This window comes from Quercus lobata, chromosome 6 (assembly GCF_001633185.2).
Source record: "Quercus lobata isolate SW786 chromosome 6, ValleyOak3.0 Primary Assembly, whole genome shotgun sequence".
Lineage (NCBI taxonomy): Eukaryota > Viridiplantae > Streptophyta > Magnoliopsida > Fagales > Fagaceae > Quercus > Quercus lobata.
Window position 1 is genome coordinate 9,696,555 of NC_044909.1, and position 23,607 is coordinate 9,720,161.

Consider the following 23,607-nt stretch of genomic DNA (forward strand, 5'->3'; position numbering starts at 1 on the left):
CTTATTTACTCTTGTTCTGTACTTAGTTTAAGTTAGAGTAAAAGTAATTTAGCCGTATTTTTTATTTGGGGGTTTGAACAAGCTCTTGTGTTTTAGAATAAATCTGAAAAATTTTTTTGGATATTTTTTTGTAGATAATTTGGATGGGCTTTTGTGGGCATGCCTTGTGTGATAAATACTGTGTAGACTCTAAGAACACGCATCATGTTCCTACTGCAACTATGAAAGGCACTTCAATAATCTTGCCATATCATTAATTAGTTCTAATATCACCAGTTGGGGAGAGAAGACTTTGAGAATAGTCTAGTTGAATCCTTAATGTAACATATAGGATACTACTTAACCGAAAAATTATTATCTCCCCAAAAAATTTCACATAAATTATGAAAGTCTCAGATTGTGAGAATTGGATTGAATGAGTTTGTGTTACGTCAGCATATGCAATATTGATCAAAGAAAAAAAAAGCTTTGACTTAATTAATGTAATTTGAAAATCTTAAATGATCGTAATCGGGATTCATATGTGGCTAAAAATTTTAAAGTATCAATGCTCAAAGTCACTTCTAGTTGTAATTCTTTTGCTGGGGTCCAAAGTAATAAAGTATTATGTATGTAATTCAACAAAGTAATAAATAAATTGGTTTGGGTAATGAAATATTCATTATGATATATGTTGTGAGATTAAGTGTGAAATTGAATATGTTTGTATATGGACCGTAATAAATAATGTACATATAAAGATGGATTGTGAATTAGTGTAAAAATTATAAATGTGTTTACTTTGTTAAATATTAAATAATAGTCTTAGGGTCTTGCTAACAATATATTTTAGGAAAGTTTTAACACCACTTTTGTGGGAAATGAAAAAAGTTGTCAAAATATTAATTGCTTTTTTTTTCACCATAAAAAATTTCTTTAAATGGATTATTAACCAATGCTCTAAGGGCATTCGTTAGCATTTCCCATTCTATTAACTAATCAAGATTACATGTGTTTCCTCAGATTATATCTGGTTTACTTGTTAAATATTGCTCCTTGCCTATTCCGTAAGGCAATTGACAACGGCTCATTTTGAATCCATAGTAGCATGTAAGCGGTTTTAATTATTTACACTATGAGTTAGTTTTATATATATATTTTTTTTAAGTTCGACAATTTCAAAATGAACCTGTCCACACTAGCATTGATCTCTTCCTGCAGTAGTATTTCTTAGCCAATGCAAATCTGTGACTGTCTGCATGCATATTCCACAACGAATGTTCGCAACAAGAAGCAACATCTTGTGGCTAGAGCATGAGATCATAGAAAAGAGTTCAAAAAACAAGTTTTACGACTTTTGGAAGTGGTGGAGTTATCAATGACCACGTAAGAAACCAATTAATTTGATCTGGGTACATCTAGCAATGAACCTGAAATAGAGTTAGAGCTACAATATTGCCCCAAAAAGGCAATTAAAGGCTGTACAGAATTAGAATTTTTTCAGGGAGTCGAAGATTAAAAAAAGAAAGAAAAAAGGATCACTAAATTTTTTCAAACAAACTGATCTGAAGGAATCTCCTCTAATCCACTAGCAACTTTTTTTTTTTTTTTGGTTATATTTCACTTTTCAAATCCATTCCCTCAAGGCCTTCTTCAATTCTTTCATTCATGACTTCTTATATTGTTCCAATTACATTTTGTACAACTTCCTCTCCTCATTTTCACTCTTATTCTCCCCCTCTTCTTTTGGACCCAAGCAATATTCTTCCAACAGTTCTTTCTCTTCCATCTTATTTTCCATACAAATTTTTCATGGAAAATGTTTTGCTCCAAACATATTAATTTGGAGCTATTTTGCTCTAACTTATTATATGACAGTTAAAGAGACCATTCATGTGTAGTTTTTGTAACATGCTCTTTTAATATATCACGTGGCTTGTTTAAGTAATACACATAGATAGTCTTATAAATTGTCACATAATAAGTTGAAAAAGGTATCTCCAATCAAGTTTGGAACTAAACTTTTCCCATTTTTCATTACTCTTTTTTGTCCCATTTATATGTCATAAACTCCATTTCTTTAACATTTTAATTGTTTTGGTAGTTTTTTTTAATTGTTTCTAATATTTTATTATTGATCTAATTGTTGCAACACATTTTCTATAAATTTTATTTTCATTCATCTCATTATGATATGATAACAAAAATAGCAACTGTTGGAAATGTCCGATATAAATTTGATAAAATCCAAAAACTAAAAAAATTGATTCAAGAATAGTATTTTCATTTTGACTCTATCAAAACTCACAACATTATGTTTTACTCACCAAAATGACAAAAAGAGAAAGAGATCATTTTTATATTATAATCTATTCCTCGTTCTTTTCACTACATCAGCACTAGAACATACAAACATAATTAGCCTTCACTTTCTTAATTTTTCCAAATTCTTATTCTAATAGTTGAAATTGGTAAATTAACTAAAAAAAAAAAGGAATACAAAAAAATGGCATATTTTCAAACTAAAAAATTTAAGCCTTTTGTATTCAAGATATATATATATATATTTTTTTTTTTTGATAATGATTAATTTGAAATCTTCCTTTTCATAAAATTAATTCCACAAAGAGAGGGCATGCTTATAGGAATGGAAGTCAAAGCTTTTGTCTAACCCATACTTATGGTAGTGTTGAGGTCCTTGAGGCATTGGTGGTCCTAGATGAGTTGATACCTTCAATATAGAGACACTACATATGGGCAAGTTGGCTATTTATATTTTTTGGGCCTCTTTGGACCAATTTAACTTTTGAGAGGAAGTTACATACAAGTCTCCAAAGTATAGGCTACATACTTTTACTATAAACCCCATTAAAAAAAAAAAAAATCATAGGGCCTGGGAAGGCCATGGCATCAGTTGGTCTCTAGATTAGATTCAAATCTTTGATCCTAAATTGTTGTCAACATGTTTTATATCGATGTATATACTACTTTGTTGTTATTATTTTCTTATTTTTACATTTAAATAAATTAGGGGGTAATACAATGTAAAGCCCTCGATATACGGGGGCAAATATAATTAGTTGATTTTATTGAGATATTAACATACTTCTTCAACCCGTTCAATAGGGTGGATCCCAAGGTTACGGCTCATGCAATCAAATATTTTATATTCTAGATAGTTCGTTTTTATTTGAAACTATTTTTAATTATAAATGTTTACAAGAAAATATCAATTTTAATATAAAAACTTATGAAATAGAGACAAATTTGTTATTTGAATCTCAAATAGGATTTTTTGATAAATTTTTACTCAACAAAAAAAATATAGCACAAGATTTTAATGAAATTCTCACACGTCAACAAAAAATTCATAAAAAATCTATATTTTTATTCATTTATTATATAATTATTCACTTATTGCATTAAATGGCTCAATATATAAATATATTTGTTATATTAGTTAATATAGAATTTCAAGTGACTCACTATTATTATGAAGGTTGTGATAATATATATATATATATATATATATTTAATTTGTAATTAATTTGTGCATAACATGAACATGAACTGATGAACATGCTACCAATTTAAATATGAAAGAAAGAAAAAAATTCCGCTTAAATTTATTGCACTAAGCCTCAAACTATATCAAGCTGCCTGCTAGTAGGTGTAACCCCACAAAGTTCGAATCCATGGTGAAGGTGAACTTCATTTCACACAACATGAGATTTATTATCTCTCATGACTTGCACAGAGAGCTCGAGCTTCGTGATTTATGTCAGAAAAATCGGCTACAACTTGGCCACACTTATCCTATAAAATGGTTGAATGGTCGGCATTTCTACTGCAAGCCAGTTTCGACTATCGATAGAGCAATACACTGTGATTGAGAAATGGCCTTGAAATTAGTTCTCTTTGTTACCGTAATGGTTGCTGCATTGGCACTTCCAATAGCTAAAGGCACTAGTGTTGTGGTTGAGGTCCAGCCGTCTTTTGTGCCTTGCAGTTTAGGTGCGAATGTTACTGCCACCCCACCTTTCCCAAGTAAGTTTGCTCATAATTTGTTACAGTTAGTCCAATGCACCATGACTACACACATTAGTCTCGGCTAATAAGGTACTTCAATCTCACCATTGTTTTGTTATGTTTACTTCTAGATGCTCAAGTACAACTGCGGTGTGGAGCTGGAAATGTGGTTGCTAGTACAACAACCAATGCCAGTGGAGTATTTTCATTTTCCTTGGATTCTACACGACTTTCTCTCTTACCAACAGTACCCTTGAATCTTTGCAATCTAGTGGTTACAACAGCCCTCTCCACCTGCAACTCCACGCTTCCTCCTGTGGGAGTCTTGGAATCACGCATACAGTTCATTAGAAGCAGTGTTTTAGGGCTCCGTATTGTTCTCACCTTTGGGCCAGTTGGGTTCCGTTACAGTTCCTCAACTTGAGGAATAGAAGAGTATTTACATGAATAAGGTCAATTGAACCAATGATATAGTATTTTCCTTTCCAACTCTTTAATAATGTTATGAAGATTGTCATCCAATCTGTAAACTCCTTTCCTAATTAAGGAGTACTCCTGTCGCCATATATAATTAATAAAGCCTTTAATGTCCTTCAAATGAATGTGGACTACGTTGTGGATTTCGTTTGACTTGTATATGATAATCGAGGCTATGTTAATTGGCAAAAAGCCTTTTTGATGGTGTTTGTTTTGGTATTATTGTATGAAGGAAGTAAAAGTTTAATTTCAAAACTTATTTTAACCGGAAAGAATTATAGCATTTAGAATATTTGGTAAACTACGGGGTTAAGTGTTGGAATATTTTTGTAAAAATCATAATATTTTATATCTATTATTATTTTTAACCATTTGTTATGAGTTGGCTGCCTAGTAAACGTTAGTGGCTAACGTTTTTCTATTATTCAATCTTAATTCATTCCTTTAAACCATCATCTTTAATTGGTTGAGTTTGTACACTTTTTATGTTACCGTTGGCATTGATATATTATGATTCAATATAATTACAATTTACTGTCCATTTTAAAGATAATTATAACAACAATAAAGTAAATTTAAAACCCAAATAAACTTGATCTTTATTGTATGTTTCTTCAGCCAATATGAATATGCAGCCAACATGTCCGATTTTAGATGAGAAAATCAATTTTCTTATGGGCACCATTTTCATGTAAAAAAGAAAACTACCTACATTTTTGCTGAATCAAAATTCGAATCTCATGAAAATAAGATATCCTTCGATATACTATATTTTTGGGTAAAAGAAAAGCTATTCTACAAGCAGTGTAGGCTTGTAAGGATAATCAGCAAGGTGGCTGAGTTGTTGTATCCCGAGGGCGGCACGCACAATTTTATTAGTCGACTGCACCGGAAATGGGAATGCCAACAGGTTGGGTTCGGGCTGGGTTTCTTTATACCCGAACCCGCTTCGCGGGCTTGTACTCGTTACCTGAACTCTGCTTGTTTAATAAACGAGTTCCTTTTGTTAGGACATATGTGTTTCACTTGTTAGGAACATATGTCACTACTTTATGTAATTGGCTTATCCTTTGACAAAACGCACTATACTTGTATTTGGGTAGATTTAGGATGTGTTTAAATACTTCAAGAAACCATGTTTCAAGATCAAGTGTTGAATCCTTCATGTCTGTCCAAGAAAACAAGTTGATAGTGCAAATTCATTAAAGCTCGACAGCTAGCTCGATAGCTGCATCTATCGAGCTTAAGAAAGCTGTTCAAAAACTGGTGTGCTCGACACCTCCTATCTGTCGAGGTTTAAGAATTTCAGAATTCAAATATGATTTTCTTGGGATCCGTGAAGATGTCTTTGGGCTTTCTTTTCTCCTAACCCTAGACATATAAAAGGACTGTTTTAAAGGCCGTAAAACAATTCACAAGTTGCACAAGCGTTAAGCGAACTCTGTATAAGGAAATTGTGACCGGAGACGAAGTTCTTGCCCTAGTTCATCTCTTTCTCTTGAAGAAGTTACTGTATATGTGCATCGTAGGGTTTTGTGACCAAGCATCTTCTTGATCTTCATCGTGTAGATGAACAGAATAACTTTGCAACCAACAACCTACTTAGTTGGTGATTGAAGTTGCATACAGGGATCCGCGCAATTGGTTAGTCACGTACTTGGGAGTCGTGCATCAAAAAGGGGAACTGTCTCTACAAAACATGTCCAATTGGGTATTGGCGTAATGGTTCAACTGTAGGTTGGTAAGGTACTTGGGATTCCTTTACTTGTAACCGCTTGTTGTGATAATAGTGGAGTTTCGGTAGTGGTAACAAGAAAATCACCCTGTGGGGTTTTTGCTATTAGGTTTTCCCCATTCGTAAACAAATCACCGTATTATTTATTTTTCTATTGCATAATTAGTTTATTGGAGATTTGTTTGTGCTACCACGTTTTTGCATGATAAATTGATTAATTAATAACTTGGATAATTAATTAATTAATTTTTATCACAAGGGGTCATTCAGTTTGTGGCCTATCATTTTTTTTTTTTGTTTTTTGTTTTTAAATTTTTTTTTTCAGGCCACAAACCCGCCTTGTCTAGCCAGGTTAGATTTGGGCAAAATCCGTGGCCATATAAAAGAAAAGGATGGAATTGAAGCCTATACCGTGGCCCAAGCAAAAAAAAAAAAAATCGTATTTTCTCATATTCAAATTTGAGTAGCAAGCACAATTTTCCGATGGAGGAGTCACTGATTAGCAAAAAATTGAACAAATAATCGCTAAAAAAAGAAAAAAAATCGAAAAAATAGAGAAGAAACTTAATGCATGTGTTGAAAATAGAAAGTATAAGTGGTGTTTGGAGAAAAGGAAAATGTGAGAGAAAAGAATGGTGGAGGGCCGGTGGTGAGATCGAGCGATGGTTGGCAGTGACAGAGCTTGAGGGTGAGTGAGATTGAGCTACAGTGGGAGAGGAAAGTGAGGGAAATTGGATGGGGCGACTAAGTGAAATGTGAGGGTGAGGGTAGGGTTTATAAGTTTATATATATATATATATATATATAAATGGTTTTTTGGTAATTTTAGTTTTAATTGGGTCAGGGTTGGGTTCGGGTCCGAGTTCAGGGCGGGTTTCATAAAAACCTGGACCTATTTCGGGTTTTATTTTAAAAATTCAAACCCGACCCTATTGTTTTACGGGTCGGGTAAAACCCATCCCCTTAGGGTCGAGTTGGGCCAGATACCCACAGGTCTGGTACTTTTTGCCATACGTAACCGGAAACCCCATAGATGATGTGTCTCATCTGAAGACAGGGACATGGTCCACGCCTCAACTCTACCATTGTTTTGTTATGTCTACTTCTAGATGCTCTAGTACAACTGCAATATGGAGTTGGAAATGTGGCTGCTAGTGCAACAACCAATAGCGCCAAAATATTTTCAATTCCCCCGAATCCCCAAAAGTTCTTCTCCAAATACTATTGAGTAAGTGCAATCTAGTGGTTAACACTCCCCTTTCCAGCTGTAATGCCATTCTTCCTTCTATGGAAAGCTTGGCCTCGCCCTTACAGTACGTCGGAAACACTGTTCATGGGAGAGATTTTTCTAATTGGTACTCGAGCAAGTGAAGGAGGAATGCAAGTTTCCTCACTGAACCCTGATTTTTCTAAGATTTTGATCTAGAAAGAAATGCAGTCAGGATCCATGTTATTAAGAAAGACAGCCTCTAGGAACATTGACTTGGGTAGCCTATAAGAGTTGGGAGTTTTGTAGCAAGCAAAGTCTAATAAATAAATGGGGACTTCTCTTTTGTATAAAAGATATAGGACAACTAGTCCTGCAACTACTACCATCACAAAATGGTGCAAGGTGTTCTAGATAATTAGATCATGGAGGCTAGGAATGATAAGTCTTAGGGTCATTGTTGCCATGGATGGAGGTATAGATTTGTTTTTGTTCTTGATAGAATTGAATTAATTTAAGTTTGTTTGGCATGCATTGCGTTGCACTGATTGGCATATGGGTTTTGAGGTTGAGGAGGTATGGGGTATGAATATTGGAGATAGAGCATGACACATGAGGAGAAAGAAAACGGCTTGTGGAAAATTGAAAGAGAGGAATATGTATAGGGCATTGAATAGTTGAGTTTATATATCTTTATGGTTTTGTAAATATGTGGGCACAAGTATATATATGCTTATGGGCTGAATTTGGAATCATGTTGTAGCGAAATGGTCCCCTAATTTAATTATTTTCATCAGGGCCTGGAGCGAGCACTTCCAGAAATTCTCAAAGGCCCGAGCCAAATTAAGGCCTAAAAGGTAGGGGTTGGTTTATTTTGGGGCATTTTCAATCTAAACCATCCTCGTTCCATTAAAAAATTTCCAATCCCAACCAATCAATTATCATGAAAATAACCAGACCAAACCAACCCATAGGTGAGATTGGTTTGAGCTAAACTTCCTATGTTTTCCAAAAAAAAAAAAATTCCCATAAATATTTTTTTAATTTTTTATTTTTAAAATTCTCAGGTGCGTCAAACTAATAATAAGTAACAAGTTTTCATCCAAATTTCTAATTCATCAAACTAGCAAAATAGGAATTACAAGTACTTACTTTTTTCTTCCTCTATCGTCATCCATGAACTTTTTGTATGTCATTCATGGAAGGCAATTGCCAACCCTACAAAACGTCTATGGGAACCCGTATGTCCACATCCTTAGGAACCTTATGTTACATCATTCTTCTTTTATCTAGCACAATATGTAATATTATTTTTGTAAAGTTGTGATTTCCAACTAACTTGTGTTGGCTTTAATTCCGTGCCAAATTTGATTGTAATTTCTACAATCATTTTCCCTGTATGTAGGTGGGTTTATTTGTAAGGGATAAACGTGAGAGATCGGTGAAGAATCAACGTTCAAAAGATGAATTAGTACAATTCGCGACTAGTTCGCGAGTAGCTCACAAGAAGCAACTCGTGAAAAGGCCAAGTGTGAAGCACATGACTGGAAGCTGAACAGTCACGCTAGGCTGTCAAATTCACGAATGTTTCGCGAGAAGGGCCATCCCGCAAAGTTCCCAAGAAACATTTTGTTCGGCAAAAAGTTAAGTTGCTTTTCCAAATTCTTTACCCACACTATAAATACCCACATTACCCACAGATTGTAATGAGTGATTTTTAGAGAGAAAACCCTAGCAAATACACTTGAGAGTTAGAGATTGTTGTGCCCACAATTATCTGCACATTTTCTTATTGTTTTCCTCAACTTCTACCTCTCCATCTCTAGATCCTTGAGAGGTTGTTAGCCCAAACACTTACCACACCCATTCTGAGTGTTAAGTGAGATTTTGGTGTTGCTAGGAAGTATTAGAGGGAGCAATTTAGTGGTCAATGCAATCGGGCTGAATTGTATGATCCGGAAAGCTAGAGAAGACAAGACTCCGAGAAGTTCGTTGGTAGCAGAAGCTTGATGGGCTCAAGTACATGGGGAAGACTAGGCTTGGAGGGTCTTTTGTTATTCGTGTGCTCAACTTTATTCTCTAATGGATCGATTTCGACTAGGAAGGTTGCGGAGAGGTTTTTCATCGAGTTCTTCGGTTTCCTCTTCGATAACACGTCTTGGCGTTATCTTGTTTTTGCATCTCTCTTCCCTACTCTTTAAGCTTTCTTTTTATTGTTGAATATGGCTTAGGGTAGTGTTATCGTTTCATTGCACTTATTTACTCTTGTTCCGTAATTAGTTTAAGTTAGAGTAAGAGTAATCTAGCCATATTTTTTATTTGGGGGTCTGGATAGGCTCTTGTGTTTTAGCATAAATCTAAACTTTCAATTTTGTTGGGTATTTTTTTGAAGATAATTTGGATGGGCTTTTGTGGGCATGCCTTGTGTGATAAATACTGTGTAGACTCTAAGAACACGTATCTTGTTCCTACTCCAACTATGAATGGCACTTCAATAATCTTGCCATATCATTAATTTGTTCTAATATCACTAGTTGGGGGGAGAAGACTTTGAGAATAGTCTAGTTGAAACCTTAATGTAACATATAGGATACTACTTAACCGAAAAATTATTATCTCCCCAAAAAATTTCACATAAATTATGAAAGTCTCAGATTGTGTGGATTGGATTGAATGAGTTTGTGTTGTGTCAGCATATGCAATATTGATCAAAGAAAAAAAAATGCTCAAAGTTTGCTTAAATGATCGCAATCTGGATTCATATGTGGCTAAAAATTTTAAAGTATCAATGCTCAAAGTCACTTCTAGCTGTAATTCTTTTGCTGGGGTCCAAAGTTATAAAGAATTATGTATGTAATTCAACAAAGTGAAAAATAAATTGGTTTGGGTAATGAAATATTCATTATTATATATGTTGTGAGATTAAGTGTGAAATTGAATATGTTTGTATATGGACCGTAATAAAAGATGTACATATAAAGATGGATTGGGAATTAGTGTAAAAATTATAAATGTGTTTACTTTGTTAAATATTAAATAATACTCTCAGGGTCATGCGAACGAGTGCCCCTAGTGCGTTGGTTAATAATCTATTTTAGGAAAGTTTTGACACCACTTTTGTGGGAAATGAAAAAAGTTCTCAAAATATTAATTGTTCTTTTTTTCCCCATAAAAACTTTCTTTAAATGGATTATTAACCAATGCTCTAAGGGAATTCGTTAGCATTTCTCATTCTCTTAACTTATCAAGATTACAAGTGTTTCCTCGGATTATATCTGGTTTACTTGTTAAATACTGCTCCTTGCCTATTCCGTAAGGCCATAACAGCATATAAGCGGTTTTACTTATTTACACTGTGAGTTACTTTTTATATATATTTTTTTAAGTTCGACAAATTCAAAATGAACATGTCCACACTAGCATTGATCTCTTCATGCAGTAGTATTTCTTAGTGTTGGGGACTTATTTTTATGTAATTGGCATATCTTTTGACAAAACGCACTTTACTTGTATTTTGGTAAATCTAAGTAGGTTCAAGATGATCACTACAAGTGGTTAAATTGAAGACATGAAGACAACTCAAGAACTGCTCAAGAAAAGTGCAAATCTGCAGGTCTCAATACTTGCTCGATAGAATCTCGATCTGTCGAGATTCATTAAAGCTCGACAGACACCTCGATCGATCGAGCTTATAGGTTTTCAGATAATAGCCAGCAATGTTTTTATTCTGAAAGGCTATTTGTTTATGGGTTTGTATAATCCTTATTGGACTAGGAAAACTCAAGGTTTGTATGAACCTATTTGGAATAGGAGAGCCCATTAAGCCCCTATTTAAAGGAGGTGGGAAAAAGAAAAACAAAAACCTAGAGAGCTTCATAAGGTTTTCTTTTTGAAACCCTAACCTTCTCCTACAGAAGAAAGAGTTCTTGCTGTGTTTCTTGTACGCCTTTGGGTTCTGTAACCAAGCAAAATCTCTTGCACCAACATTGAAGATCTTATTGGTGTTTCCATTTCAAACTGCTGCATATCAACTACAACAATCAAAGGGTTGCTGTGGAGTTAGTCACGTACTGGGATTCGTGTAAAGGAGTAAGTCGCGTACTGGGATCTGCGTATCAAATTGGTTAGTCACGTACTTGGGAGTCATGCATCTGAAAGGGGAACTGTCACTACAGAACAAGTCCAATTGGGTATTAGGGTAACGGTTCAACTGTAGGTTGGTAAGGTACTTGGGATTCCTTTACTTGTAACCGCTTGTTGTGATAATAGTGGAGTTTCGGGAGTGGTGACCTGAAAATCACCCGGTGGGGTTTTTGCCGTTAGGTTTTCCCCATTCGTAAACAAATCACCGAGTTATTTATTTTCCACTGCATAATTAGTTTATCGGTGATTTGTTTGTACTACCACATTTTTGCATGATAAATTGATTAATTAATAACTTGGCTAATTAATTAATTAATTTCTGTCATAAGGGGTCATTCAGTTTGTGGCCTATCAAGTGGTATCAGAGCGGGCACACTTTGATTAGGGTTAATCTTTGCTGTGTGATCCATTGACCCCTGTTGTCATGGAAACTCTTGATTGTTTTGATTTGCATGATCTTATGTTGAATGATGATGATGATATTCAAGATGCCTATTGCAATCTTTATAATTTTGTATGAAATCGGTTGAATATTCTGCAAAATTAAAAGCTAAATTTAAAAAGGTCAAGCTTGAAAAAGATGATTTGATTGCAAAATTGGATGAATCCAAAAATTTGAATGAGAATTTTAAAAATCAAATTTCATCTCAAGTGGACAAAATTAAAAGTTTGGAAGAGCAACTAGTTGAATCGAAAATTGAAGTTGAAAAATTAACTAGTGCCAAACTTCTTGTTGAGCCTAACTCAAAAGAAAAGGATTTTTATATTCCTCCATTTAAAAGGAATAATGAAGAGTTGAAGACTAATATTGCTAGGATAGACAAAGGTAAAAATTCTGATGTTAACGTGGAAGTTTCTAAACCTATGTCTAAAACTCCTCCTAAGAAGAATAAAAATTCTGAATTTTTCCCCACTTGTCATCATTGTCATATTGTTGGTCATATTAGGCCAAATTTTCCTAAGTTAAGGTCTCTGTCAACCACCAAGGTTAGACCTCCTTCTAGGAAACCGAGTAAGTCTAAAACTACTCATGTTTGTCACCATTGTGGTGCTTCAGGTCACACTCGTCCTAATTGTTTCAAATTGTTTCCTCATAGGCGAGTGTTAAATAGGTCTCATCCTCTGTCCAAAGGCTCTGTACCTATTCTTGGTGAGTTATTAAAAGCTTTGAACTCTTTAACTCAATTTCAGGGGAATTCTAATTCCTCCATGTCCTATAGTAGTCATACTAGGACATATGCCTTTTCATCTTCACGGCCAAAGACTCGTGTTGTGTGGGTGATAAAGGATCCTAAGACTTAATTGTCTTTTCTGTTTGTCCTCTACTTTAATTCTTTCTATCTAAAGTAGGACTCTCTTTGCTTGATTTCTTATCTGCTTTTGGAATCATGCTTTCATGCATTTGACCCTTCTATCATGTCTTCATGCATATGCATATTTCTTTCATGCTTTCAGGTTGTTTAACATGTTTTTGTTTGGTTATTTTTCAGTTATTTTTGCTTTTTTTTTTTTAAAAAAAAAAAAATTTGAAAATACAAAAACATTGTGTGTTTTGTGTACATTGGTACTTGTGTACCTTGGATGGCCATTGAAACAAAGTCTTCTGAACTTTGTATCATTTGTAGCTTAGATGAGCATCTCTATGCACAACTAAGCAAGTGAGCTTTGTGACTCGTGTTTGTGATGAGTACGATTAAGTTGTCCCATATACTTAACACTCATATCACTCTTTTTGATGGGAAGGACTAGAAAATCCTAACAGAAAGGCATTAATAACCATCTCACCACTGTTGCCCGCCAATCATAATATGACACCTGTATGCTTCGGCATAGCAAAAGTGCAGTGTCAATGACATTTGTGTGCTTAGGCATAACAAAATTGGAATGTCAAATATCATTGGGTATTTCTTTTCTCTCACTAATACGCTCATGCATGATATGTTTAAAAGAAAAATATGCAAAGAAAAAATCAAAAGCAAAAAGATCAAAAATGCTTTAAAAATGATTTCAGGCATGTATTCTAGGAGATGTGGGAGTTATAGGATATACCTCAAAGGTGATAGTCCCCATTAAGCAGTTATGATTGTGTGTGAGTTAAAGATTTTCTCATATCTCAAAGCGTCATAACACGCATACACTTATGCAATCTTGCAATATTTTTTACACACAACACGCAATATTCTTTGTTATTCTTGATATATGTGCAAATACAATGTGATTTGGCCATCACGAGGTTTTACATGTGTTAATGTATGCTCACTAAACTGTCTTGACTTGTTTTTAAAATATAAAATTGGTTAGACTTGTTTAGTGCGTGTGTGTGTGTTTCTTTTTGAGGATCAATGTGCTTAAAATTTTTATTGAGAGATGATTTTGAGAGCTTAATATGTTGATTGGATCATTGGTTGAGTTGCATGTTGGATTGCATTCATGTCTGTGTTTTTCACTTCTCGAAAAACTGTTTTTAAAAAAGCTGGCTCGACAGCTCCTTGATACCTAGCTATCTGTCGAGCTTCTAAGCTTTTTCTTATCGTAATCTCAACAGCTTCTTGACACCTGGTGGATCGATCGAGAAAGCTCCTGTCTCCTTGATAGCTTCTCAATACCTAGTGGATCGATCGAGATCCTTTTAGCCTTTTGTTGATTTGTCCCTCCACAGATCCTTGACAGTTGCATCTGTCGACATCTATTATGCTCGACACCTGTCTCGCCACCTCTCGATCGATTGAGATTCCCTTGCATGCATTTCATTTTTCTTTGTTTTGCATTTTTTTTTCCTTTGTGTCCATAGCATCTTGTTTTTCTTTTTCTTGTAGGTCTATGGTTCCTTGTTCTCCTCGTTCCCTCTCTGTCAGTTTTCTGTTTGTCTCCGTCACGTCCTTTGGCTTTTTATGCCCTTTGACAATCGTGTCAAAAAGGGGGAGAAATTTGAGAACTGAATGTCTTTCCTCAGGGGGAGTAATAAATTTAGGGGGAGAACTTCATGTTAAAGGGAAGAATGTTTTTGATGTAACTAACTTAGGGGGAGAGTTTGTTTGATACACATTGATATTGATATATTTTTTGTGTTGTGTATCTTTTGGTTGTCTAACCATTTACGAACATCATGTGTTGATTTTATATTTGATGATGATGTATGTGTTTCACTCTTTATCTCACATGTGTTGTTTCTTTTCTCTCACTATACACACGTTTCTTGTTTATTTAACTTGTCATTATTTTCCACATGGTACCTTGATGTGTTCTGTTTAGTGCCTTTTAGGGAAGACAAGTTAAAGCCAAGTCAAGATTCCGAACCTTCTTCTTGCAGCAACTTCCAAGGTTTAGATCTTTTACACTAGGCTTATTTATTCTGTAATCTTGAGTAGAATGTATTCTAGGACATTCAATGTACTCTTGTGGTTCACGGATTTCCAAAGGGGGAGATTGTTGGGGACATATTGTTATGCAATTGGCATATCCTTTGACAAAACGCACTTTACATGTATTTTGGTAAATCTAAGTAGGTTCAAGATAGTCATTACAAGTAGTTAAATTGAAGACATAAAGACTACTCAAGGACTACTCAAGAAAAGTGCAAATCTGCAGATCTCGATACCTGCTCGATAGAATCTCGATCTGTCGAGATTCATTAAAGCTTGACAGATACCTCGATCGATCGAGCTTACGGGTTTTCAGATAATAGCCAGCAATGTTTTTATTCTGAAAGGCTATTTGTTTATGGGTTTGTATAATACTTATTGGACTAGGAAAACTCAAGGTTTGTATAAACCTATTTGGAATAGGAGAGCCCATTAAGCCCCTATTTAAAGGAGGTGGGAAAAAGAAAAAGAAAAAAATCCTAGAGAGCTTCATAAGGTTTTCTTTTTCAAACCCTAACTCCTCCTACAGAAGAAAGAGTTCTTGCTACGTTTCTTGTATGCCTTTGGGTTCTGTAACCAAGCAAAATCTCTTGCACCAACATTGAAGATCTTATTGGTGTTTCCATGTGAAGCTGCTGCAAATCAACTACAACAATCAAAGGGTTGCTGTGGAGTTAGTCATGTACTGGGATTCGTGCAAAGGAGTAAGTTACGTACTGGGATCCGCGCACCAGATTGGTTAGTCACATACTTGGGAGTCGTGCATCTGAAAGGCGAACTGTCACTACAGAACAAGTCCAATTGGGTATTGGGTAAGGGTTCAACTGTAGGTTGGTGAGGTACTTGGGATTCCTTTACTTGTAACCGCTTGTTGTGATAATAGTAGAGTTTCGGGAGTAGTAACCTGAAAATTACCCGGTGGGGTTTTTATTGTTAGGTTTTCCCCATTTGTAAACAAATCACCGTGTTATTTATTTTCCGCTGCATAATTAGTTTATTGGTGATTTGTTTGTGCTACCACATTTTTGCATGATAAATTGATTAATTAATAACTTGGCTAATTAATTAATTAATTTCTATCACAGGGGGTCATTCAGTTTGTGGCCTATCACTTAGCCAATGCAAATCTGTGACTATCTGCGTGCATATTCCACAACGAATGTCCGCAACAAGAAGCAACTTCATGTGGCTAGAGCATGAGATCACAGAAAAGAGTTGAAAAAACAAGTTTTACGACTTTTGGAAGTGGTGGAGTTATCAATGACCACGTAAGAAACCAATTAATTTGATCTGGGTACATCTAGCAATGAGCCTCAAATAGAGTTAGAGCTCCAATATTGCCCCAAAAAGGCAATTAAGGGCAGAACAGAACGAGAATTTTTTCAGGGAGTCGAAGATTAAAAAAAGAAAGAAAAAAGGATCACTAAATTTTTTCAAACGAACCGTTCTGAAGGAATCTCCTCTAATCCACTAGCAACTTTTTTTTTGTTATATTTGATTTTTCAAATCCATTCCCTCAAGGCCTTCTTCAATTCTTTCATTCATGACTTGTTATATTCTTCCAATTACATTTTGTACAACTCTTCCTCTCCTCCTTTTCACTCTTATTCTCCCCCTTTTCTTTTGGACCCAAGCAATATTCTTCCAACAGTTCTTTCTCTTCCATCTTATTTTTAATATTAATTTTTCATGGAAAATGTTTGGCTCCAAACATATTAATTTGGAGCTATTTTGCTCTAACTTATTATATGACGGTTAAAGAGACCATTCATGTGTAGTTTTTGTCATATGCTCTTTTAATATATTACGTGGCTTGTTTAAGTAATACACATAGATAGTCTTATAAATTATCACATAATAAGTTGAAAAAGGTAACTCCAATCAAGTTTGGAACTAAACTTTTCCCATTTTTCAATACTCTTTTTTGTCCCATTTATATGTCATAAACTCCATTTCTTTAACATTTTAATTGTTTTGGTAGTTTTTTTTTCATTGTTTCTAATATTTTAATATTGATATAATTGTTCAATCACATTTTCTATAAATTTTCTTTTCATTCATCTCATTATGATATGATAACATAAATAGCAACTGTTGGAAATGTCCGATATAAATTTGATAAAATCCAAAAACCAAAAAAATTGATTCAAGAATAGTATTTTCATTTTGACTCTATCAAAACTCGCAACATTATGTTTTACTCACCAGAACTACAAAAAGAGAAAGAGATCATTTTTATATTATAATCTATTCCTCCTTCTTTTCATTGCATCAACACCAAAACATACAAACATAATTAGCCTTCACTTTCTTAATTTTTCCAAATTCTTATTCTAATAGTTGAAATTGGTAAATTAACTAAAACAAAAAAATGGCATATTTTCAAACTCAAAAATTTAAGCCTTTTGTATTCAAGATTTTTTTTTTTTTTTGATAATGATTAATTTGAAATCTTCCTTTTCATAAAATTAATTCCACAAAGAGAGGGCATGCTTATAGGAACGACAGTCAGAGCTTTTTTCTAACCCATATTTATGGTAGTGTTGAGGTCCTTGAGGCATTGGTGGACCTAGATGAGTTGATACCTTCAATATAGAAACACTACATATGGGCAAGTTGGCTATTTATATTTTTTGGGCTTCTTTGGACCAATTTAACTTTTGAGAGGAAGTTACTTACAAGTCTCCAAAGTATAGGATACATACTTTTACTATAATATTCAAAAAAAAAAAAAAAAAAAAAAATCTTAGGGGTTGGGAAGGCCATGGCATCACTTGGTCTCTAGATTAGATTCAAATCTTTGATCCTAAATTGTTGTCAACATGTTTTATATCGATGTATATACTGCTTTGTTGTTATTATTTTCTTATTTTTACATTTAAATAAATTAGTGGGTAATACAATGTAAAGCCCCCGATATACGAGGGCAAATATAATTAGTTGATTTTATTGAGATATTAACGTACTTCTTCAACCCGTTCAATGGGGTGGATCCCAAGGTTATGGCTCTTGTAGTCAAATATTTTATATTCTAGATAGTTCCTACTCCAACTATGAAAGGCACTTTAATAATCGTGCCATATTGCCTTGCACCATCATTAATTTGTTTTAATATCACTAGTTGGGGAGAGAAGACTTTGAGAATACTCTAATTGAAACCTTAATATAACATATAGGATTATACTTAACCCTAAACTTATTATCTCCCCAAAAAATTTCACATAAATTATGAAATTCTCAGATTGTGTAGATTGGATTGAATGAGTTTGTGTTGCGTGAGCATATGCAATATTGATCAAAGAAAAAAAAAAACCTTTGACTAAATTAATGTAATTTAAGAGTCTTAAATGATTTTCGTATTTTTACATTTAAATAAATTAGTGGGTAATACAATGTAAAGCCCCCGATATACGAGGGCAAATATATTTAGTTGATTTTATTGAGATATTAACGTACTTATTCAACCTGTTCAATGGGGTGGATCCCAAGGTTATGGCTCTTGCAGTCAAATATTTTATATTCTAGATAGTTCCTTTTTATTTGAAACTATTTTTAATTATAAATGTTTACAAGAAAATATCAATTTTAATATAAAAACTTATGAAATAGAGATAAATTTGTTCTTTGAATCTCAAATAGGATTTTTTGATAAATTTTTACTCAACATAAAAAATATAACATAAGATTTTAATGAAATTCTCACACGTCAACAAAAAATTCATAAATTTTTTTTTTTATTCACTTATTATATATAAGTAAAGATAATAAAATAATATTAACAAACTTCCACATAACATTTTGTCTTTAATTGCATTAAATGGCTCAATATATAAATATATTTGTTATATTAGTTAATATAGAATTTCAAGTGACTCACTATTATTATGAAGGTTGTGATAATATATATATATGTATGTGTAATTTGTAATTAATTTGTGCATAACATGAACATGAACTGATGAACATGCTACCAATTTAAATATGAAAGAAAGAAAGAAATTCCGCTTAAATTTATTGCACTAAGCCTCAAACTATATCAAGCTGCCTGCTAGTAGGTGTAACCCCACAAAGTTTGAATCCATGGTGAAGGTGAACTTCATGTCATACAACATGAGAGTTATTATCTCTCTTGACTAGCACAGAGAGCTCTAGCTTCGTGATTTATGTCAGAAAAATCGGCTACAACTTGGCCACACTTATCCTATAAAATGGTTAAATGGCCGGCATTTCTACTGCAAGCCAGTTTCGACTATCGATAGAGCAATACACTGTGATTGAGAAATGGCCTTGAAGTTAGTTCTCTTTGTTACCATAATGGTTGCTGCATTGGCACTTCCAATAGCTAAAGGCACTAATGTTGTGGTTGAGGTCCAGCCGTCTTTTGTGCCTTGCAGTTTAGGTGCGAATGTTACTGCCACCCCGCCTTTCCCAAGTAAGTTTGCTCTGAATTTGTTACTGTTAGTCCAATGCACCATGACTACACACATTAGTCTCAGCTAATAAGGTACTTCAATCTCACCATTGTTTTGTTATGTTTACTTCTAGATGCTCAAGTACAACTGCGGTGTGGAGCTAGAAATGTGGTTGCTAGTGCAACAACCAATGCCAGTGGAGTATTTTCATTTTCCTTGGATTCTACTCAACTTTTTCTCTCACCAACAGTACTCTTGAATCTTTGCAATCTAGTGGTTACAACACCCCTCTCCACTTGCAACTCCACGCTTCCTCCTGTGGGAGTCTTGGAATCGCGCATACAGTTCATTAGAAGCAGTGTTTTGGGGCTCCGTATTGTTCTCACGTTTGGGCCAGTTGGGTTCCGTTACAGTTCCTCAACTTGAGGAATAGAAGAGGATTTACATGAATAAGGTCAATTGAACCAATGATATAGTATTTTCCTTTCCAACTCTTTAATAATGTTATGAAGATTGTCATCCAATCCGTAAACTCCTTTCCTAATTAAGGAGTACTCTTGTTGCTATATATAATTAATAAAGCCTTTAATGTCCTTCAAATGAAGATAGACTTAGTTGTTGATTTCGTTTGACTTGTATATGATAATCAAGGCTATGCTAATTGGCAGAAAACCTTTTTGATGGTGTTCGTTTTGGTATTATTGTACGAAGGAAGTAAAAATTTAATTTTAAAACTTATTTTAACCGGAAGGAATTATAGCGTTTAGAATATTTGGTAAACTACGGGGTTAAGTGTTGGAATATTTTTATAAAAATCATAATATTTTATATTTATTATTGTTTTTAACTATTTGTTAAGAGTTGGCTGCCTAGTAAACGTTAGTGGCTAACGTTTTTCTATTATTCAATCTTAATTCATTGCTTTAAACCATCATCTTTAATTGGTTGAGTTTGTACATTTTTTATGTTACCGTTGACATTGATATATTATGATTCAATATAATTACTATTTACTGTCCATTTTAAAGATAATTATAACAACAATCAAGTAAATTTAAAACCCAAATAAACGTGATCTTTTTTGTATGTTTCTTCAGCCAATATGAATATGCAGCCAACATGTCCGATTTTAGATGAGAAAATCAATTTTCTTATGGGCACCATTTTCACTTAAAAAAGAAAACTACCAACATTTTTGCAGAATCAAAATTTGAATCTCATGAAAATAAGATATCCTTCGATATATTATATTTTTGGGTAAAAGAAAAGTACTATTGAGAGATTCCTATTCTACAAGCGGTGTGGGCTTGTAAGGATAATCAGCAAGGTGGCTGAGTTGTTGTAACCCGAGGGCGGCACGCGCAATGTTATTAGTCTGCTACACCAGAAATAGGAATGGCAATGGGTTTGGTTTCTTTATACCCAAACCCGCTCTGCGGGCTAGTACTCCTTACTTGAACTCGACAGGTTTAATAAACGAGTTTTTTATTTTTTATTTTTATTTTTTCAGGCCCCAAATCCGCCCTGTCTAACTAGGTTAGATTTGGGTAGAAACCACAGCCCAATAAAAGAAAAAGGATGGAATTGAAGCCTATACCGTGGCCCAAGCAAAAAAGAAAATTCGTATTTTCTCATATTCAAATTTGAGCAGCAAGCACGATTTTCCGATGGAGGAGTCACAGATTAGCAAAAGCTTGAACAAATAATCGCTAAAAAAAGAAAAAAAAAATATCTAAAAAATAGTGATGAAAATTAATGCATGTGTTGAAAATAGAAAGTATAAGTGGTGTTTGGAGAAAAGGAAAATGTGAAAGAAAAGAATGGTGGAGGGCCAGCGGTGAGTTCGAGCGATGGCTGGCAGTGACAATGCTTGAGGGTAAGTGAGACTGAGTTACAGTAGTAGAGGAAAGTGAGGGAAATGGGATGGGGCGGCTATGTGAAGTGAGAGGGTGAGGGTAGGGTTTATAAGTTTATATATATATATATATATATGGTTTTTTGGTAATTTTACTTTTAAACGAGTCGGGGTCAAGGTCGGGCCTGAGTTCAAGGTGGGTTTAACTAAAACCTAGACCTGTTTCGGGTTTTATTTTAAAAATTCAAACCCGACCCTATTGTTTTACAGGCCGGGTAAAACCTGTCCCCTTAGGGTTGGGTCGGGTCGGGTCGGGCCCGATACCCACAGATCGAGTACTTTTTGCCATACCTAACCAAAAACCCCATAGACGATGTGTATCGTCTAAAGACAGTGACAAGGTTCATGCCTCAAATCTACCATTGTTTTGTTATGTTTACTTCTAGATGCTCTAGTACAATTGCAATGTGGAGCTGGAAATGTGGCTGCTAGTGCAACAACCAATAACACCAGAATATTTTAAATTCCCTTGAATCCTCTACAAGTTCTTCTCCAAACACTATTGAAGAAGTGCAATCTAGTGGTTAACAATCCCCTCTCTAACTGTATGGCCAATCTTCCTTCTCTGGAAAGCTTGGCCTCGCCCTTACAGTATGTCGAAAACACTGTTCTTGGGAGAGATTTTTTAATTGGTACTCGAGCAAGTGAAGGAGGAATACAAGTTTCCTCACTGAACCCTATTTTTTCTAAGATTTTGATTTGGAAAGCAATGTTATTAGGATCCATGTTATTAAGAAAGACAGCCTTTAGGAACATTGACTTGGGTAGCCTATAAGAGTTGGGTGGTTTGTAGCAAGCAAAGTCTAGTAAATTAATGGGTACTTCTCTTTTGTATACAAGATATAGGACAACTAGTCCTGCAACTACTACCATCACAAAATGGTGTAGGGCATTCCAGATAATTAGATCATGGAGGCTAGGAATGATGAGTCTTATGGTCATTGTTGCCGTGGATGGAGGTATAGATTTGTTTTTGGTCTTGATAGAATTGAATTAATTTAAGTTTGTTTGGCATGCATTGCGTTGCATTGATTGGCATATGGGTTTTAAGGTTGAGGAGGTATGGGGTATGAATATTGGAGATAGAGCATTACACATGAGGAGAAAGAAAAAGGCCAGAGGGAAATTGAAAGAGAGGAATATGTATAGGACATTGAACATCCTTTTGGTGCTTGTTTCAGGAATCAAGTCGTGCATGCAATGGTCTATTTCTTTCCTGATGCAGTTTCTTTGCTAAATGAGAGAGCCCAAATTATCTTAACAAACACTCATCCCTTTTCCATTTTTGTGCAAATGTGTGACAATTATTAGTGATCACAAATAATCTATGAGTTGAGTTTATATATCTTTATGGTTTTGTTAATATGTGGGCACAAGTATATATATGCTTATGGGCTGAATTTGGAATCATGTTGTAATGAAATGGTCTCTTAATTTAACTACTTTCATTGGGGCCAAGAGCGAGCACTTGTAGAAATTCTCAAAGGCCTGAGCCAAATTAAGGCCTAAAAGGTAGGGGTTGGTTTAGTTTGGGGCATTTTAAATCTAAACGAACCTCGTTCGATTAAAAAATTGCCAATCTCAACCAATCAATTATCATGAAAATAACCAGACCAAACCAACCCATAGGTGATTCGTTTGAGTTAATTAAGCTAGGCTTTTTTGTCCTAGCCATTGGGTCATTTATCTCTTATATTGAAAATTAACTTCCTATAGTTTTTTTTTTTAAATTCTCAGGTGCATAAAACTAATAACAAGTAACAAGTTTTCTTCCAAATTTCTAATTCACCAAACTTGCAACATAGGAATTACAAGTACTTACTTTTTCTTCCTCTATCATCATCCATGAACTTTTTGTAGGTCATTCATGGAAGGCGATTGCCAACCCTACAGAACGTCTATGGAACCCGTATGTCCACATCCATGGGAACCCTATGTTACATCATTCTTCTTTGATCCAGCATAATATGTAATATTATTTTTGTAATGTTGTGATTTCCAACTAACTTGTGTTGGCTTTAATTCCGTGCCAAATTCGATTGTAATTTCTTCAATCATTTTCCCTGTATGTAGGTGGGTTTATTTGTAAGGGATGAGTGTGAGAGATCGGTGAAGAATCAAGCTTCAAAAGATGAATTAGTACAATTAGCGACTAGTTCGCAAGTAACTCGCAAGAAGCAACCCGTGAAAAGGCCACATGTGAAGCACATGAGAGGAGGCTGAAGAGTCATGCCAGGCTATCAAGTTCGTGAGTGTTTCGTGAGAAGGGCCATCCCACAAAGTTCCCAAGAAACATTCTGTTTGGAAAAAAGTTAAGTTGCTTTACCAAATTCTTTTCCCACAATATA

At 34.5% G+C, this 23,607-nt stretch overlaps 2 protein-coding genes across 2 annotated transcripts; both read left to right on the forward strand.

The window, feature by feature from the left end:
* Positions 1 to 3,838: 3,838 nt before the first annotated feature.
* On the forward strand, positions 3,839 to 4,687 carry LOC115950508 (phylloplanin-like). The gene is made up of 2 exons (XM_031067700.1): positions 3,839 to 4,026; positions 4,140 to 4,687. Exons 1-2 carry the CDS (start codon positions 3,876 to 3,878, stop codon positions 4,430 to 4,432), a joined length of 444 nt encoding a protein of 147 aa, XP_030923560.1. The 5' UTR covers positions 3,839 to 3,875; the 3' UTR covers positions 4,433 to 4,687.
* Positions 4,688 to 19,170: 14,483 nt separating this feature from the next.
* Positions 19,171 to 19,969, forward strand: LOC115950618 (phylloplanin-like). Its single transcript, XM_031067826.1, has 2 exons — positions 19,171 to 19,364; positions 19,478 to 19,969. Exons 1-2 carry the CDS (start codon positions 19,214 to 19,216, stop codon positions 19,768 to 19,770), a joined length of 444 nt encoding a protein of 147 aa, XP_030923686.1. The 5' UTR covers positions 19,171 to 19,213; the 3' UTR covers positions 19,771 to 19,969.
* Positions 19,970 to 23,607: the final 3,638 nt, after the last annotated feature.

Excerpts from the sequence above, each read along its gene's own strand:
- LOC115950618 (XM_031067826.1), top strand. The coding sequence starts at position 19,214 with ATGGCCTTGAAGTTAGTTCTCTTTGTTACCATAATGGTTGCTGCATTG. Across the intron at positions 19,365-19,477 it reads TGCCACCCCGCCTTTCCCAA|ATGCTCAAGTACAACTGCGG; the intron begins GTAAGTTTGCTC and ends GTTTACTTCTAG.
- LOC115950508 (XM_031067700.1), top strand. The coding sequence starts at position 3,876 with ATGGCCTTGAAATTAGTTCTCTTTGTTACCGTAATGGTTGCTGCATTG. Across the intron at positions 4,027-4,139 it reads TGCCACCCCACCTTTCCCAA|ATGCTCAAGTACAACTGCGG; the intron begins GTAAGTTTGCTC and ends GTTTACTTCTAG.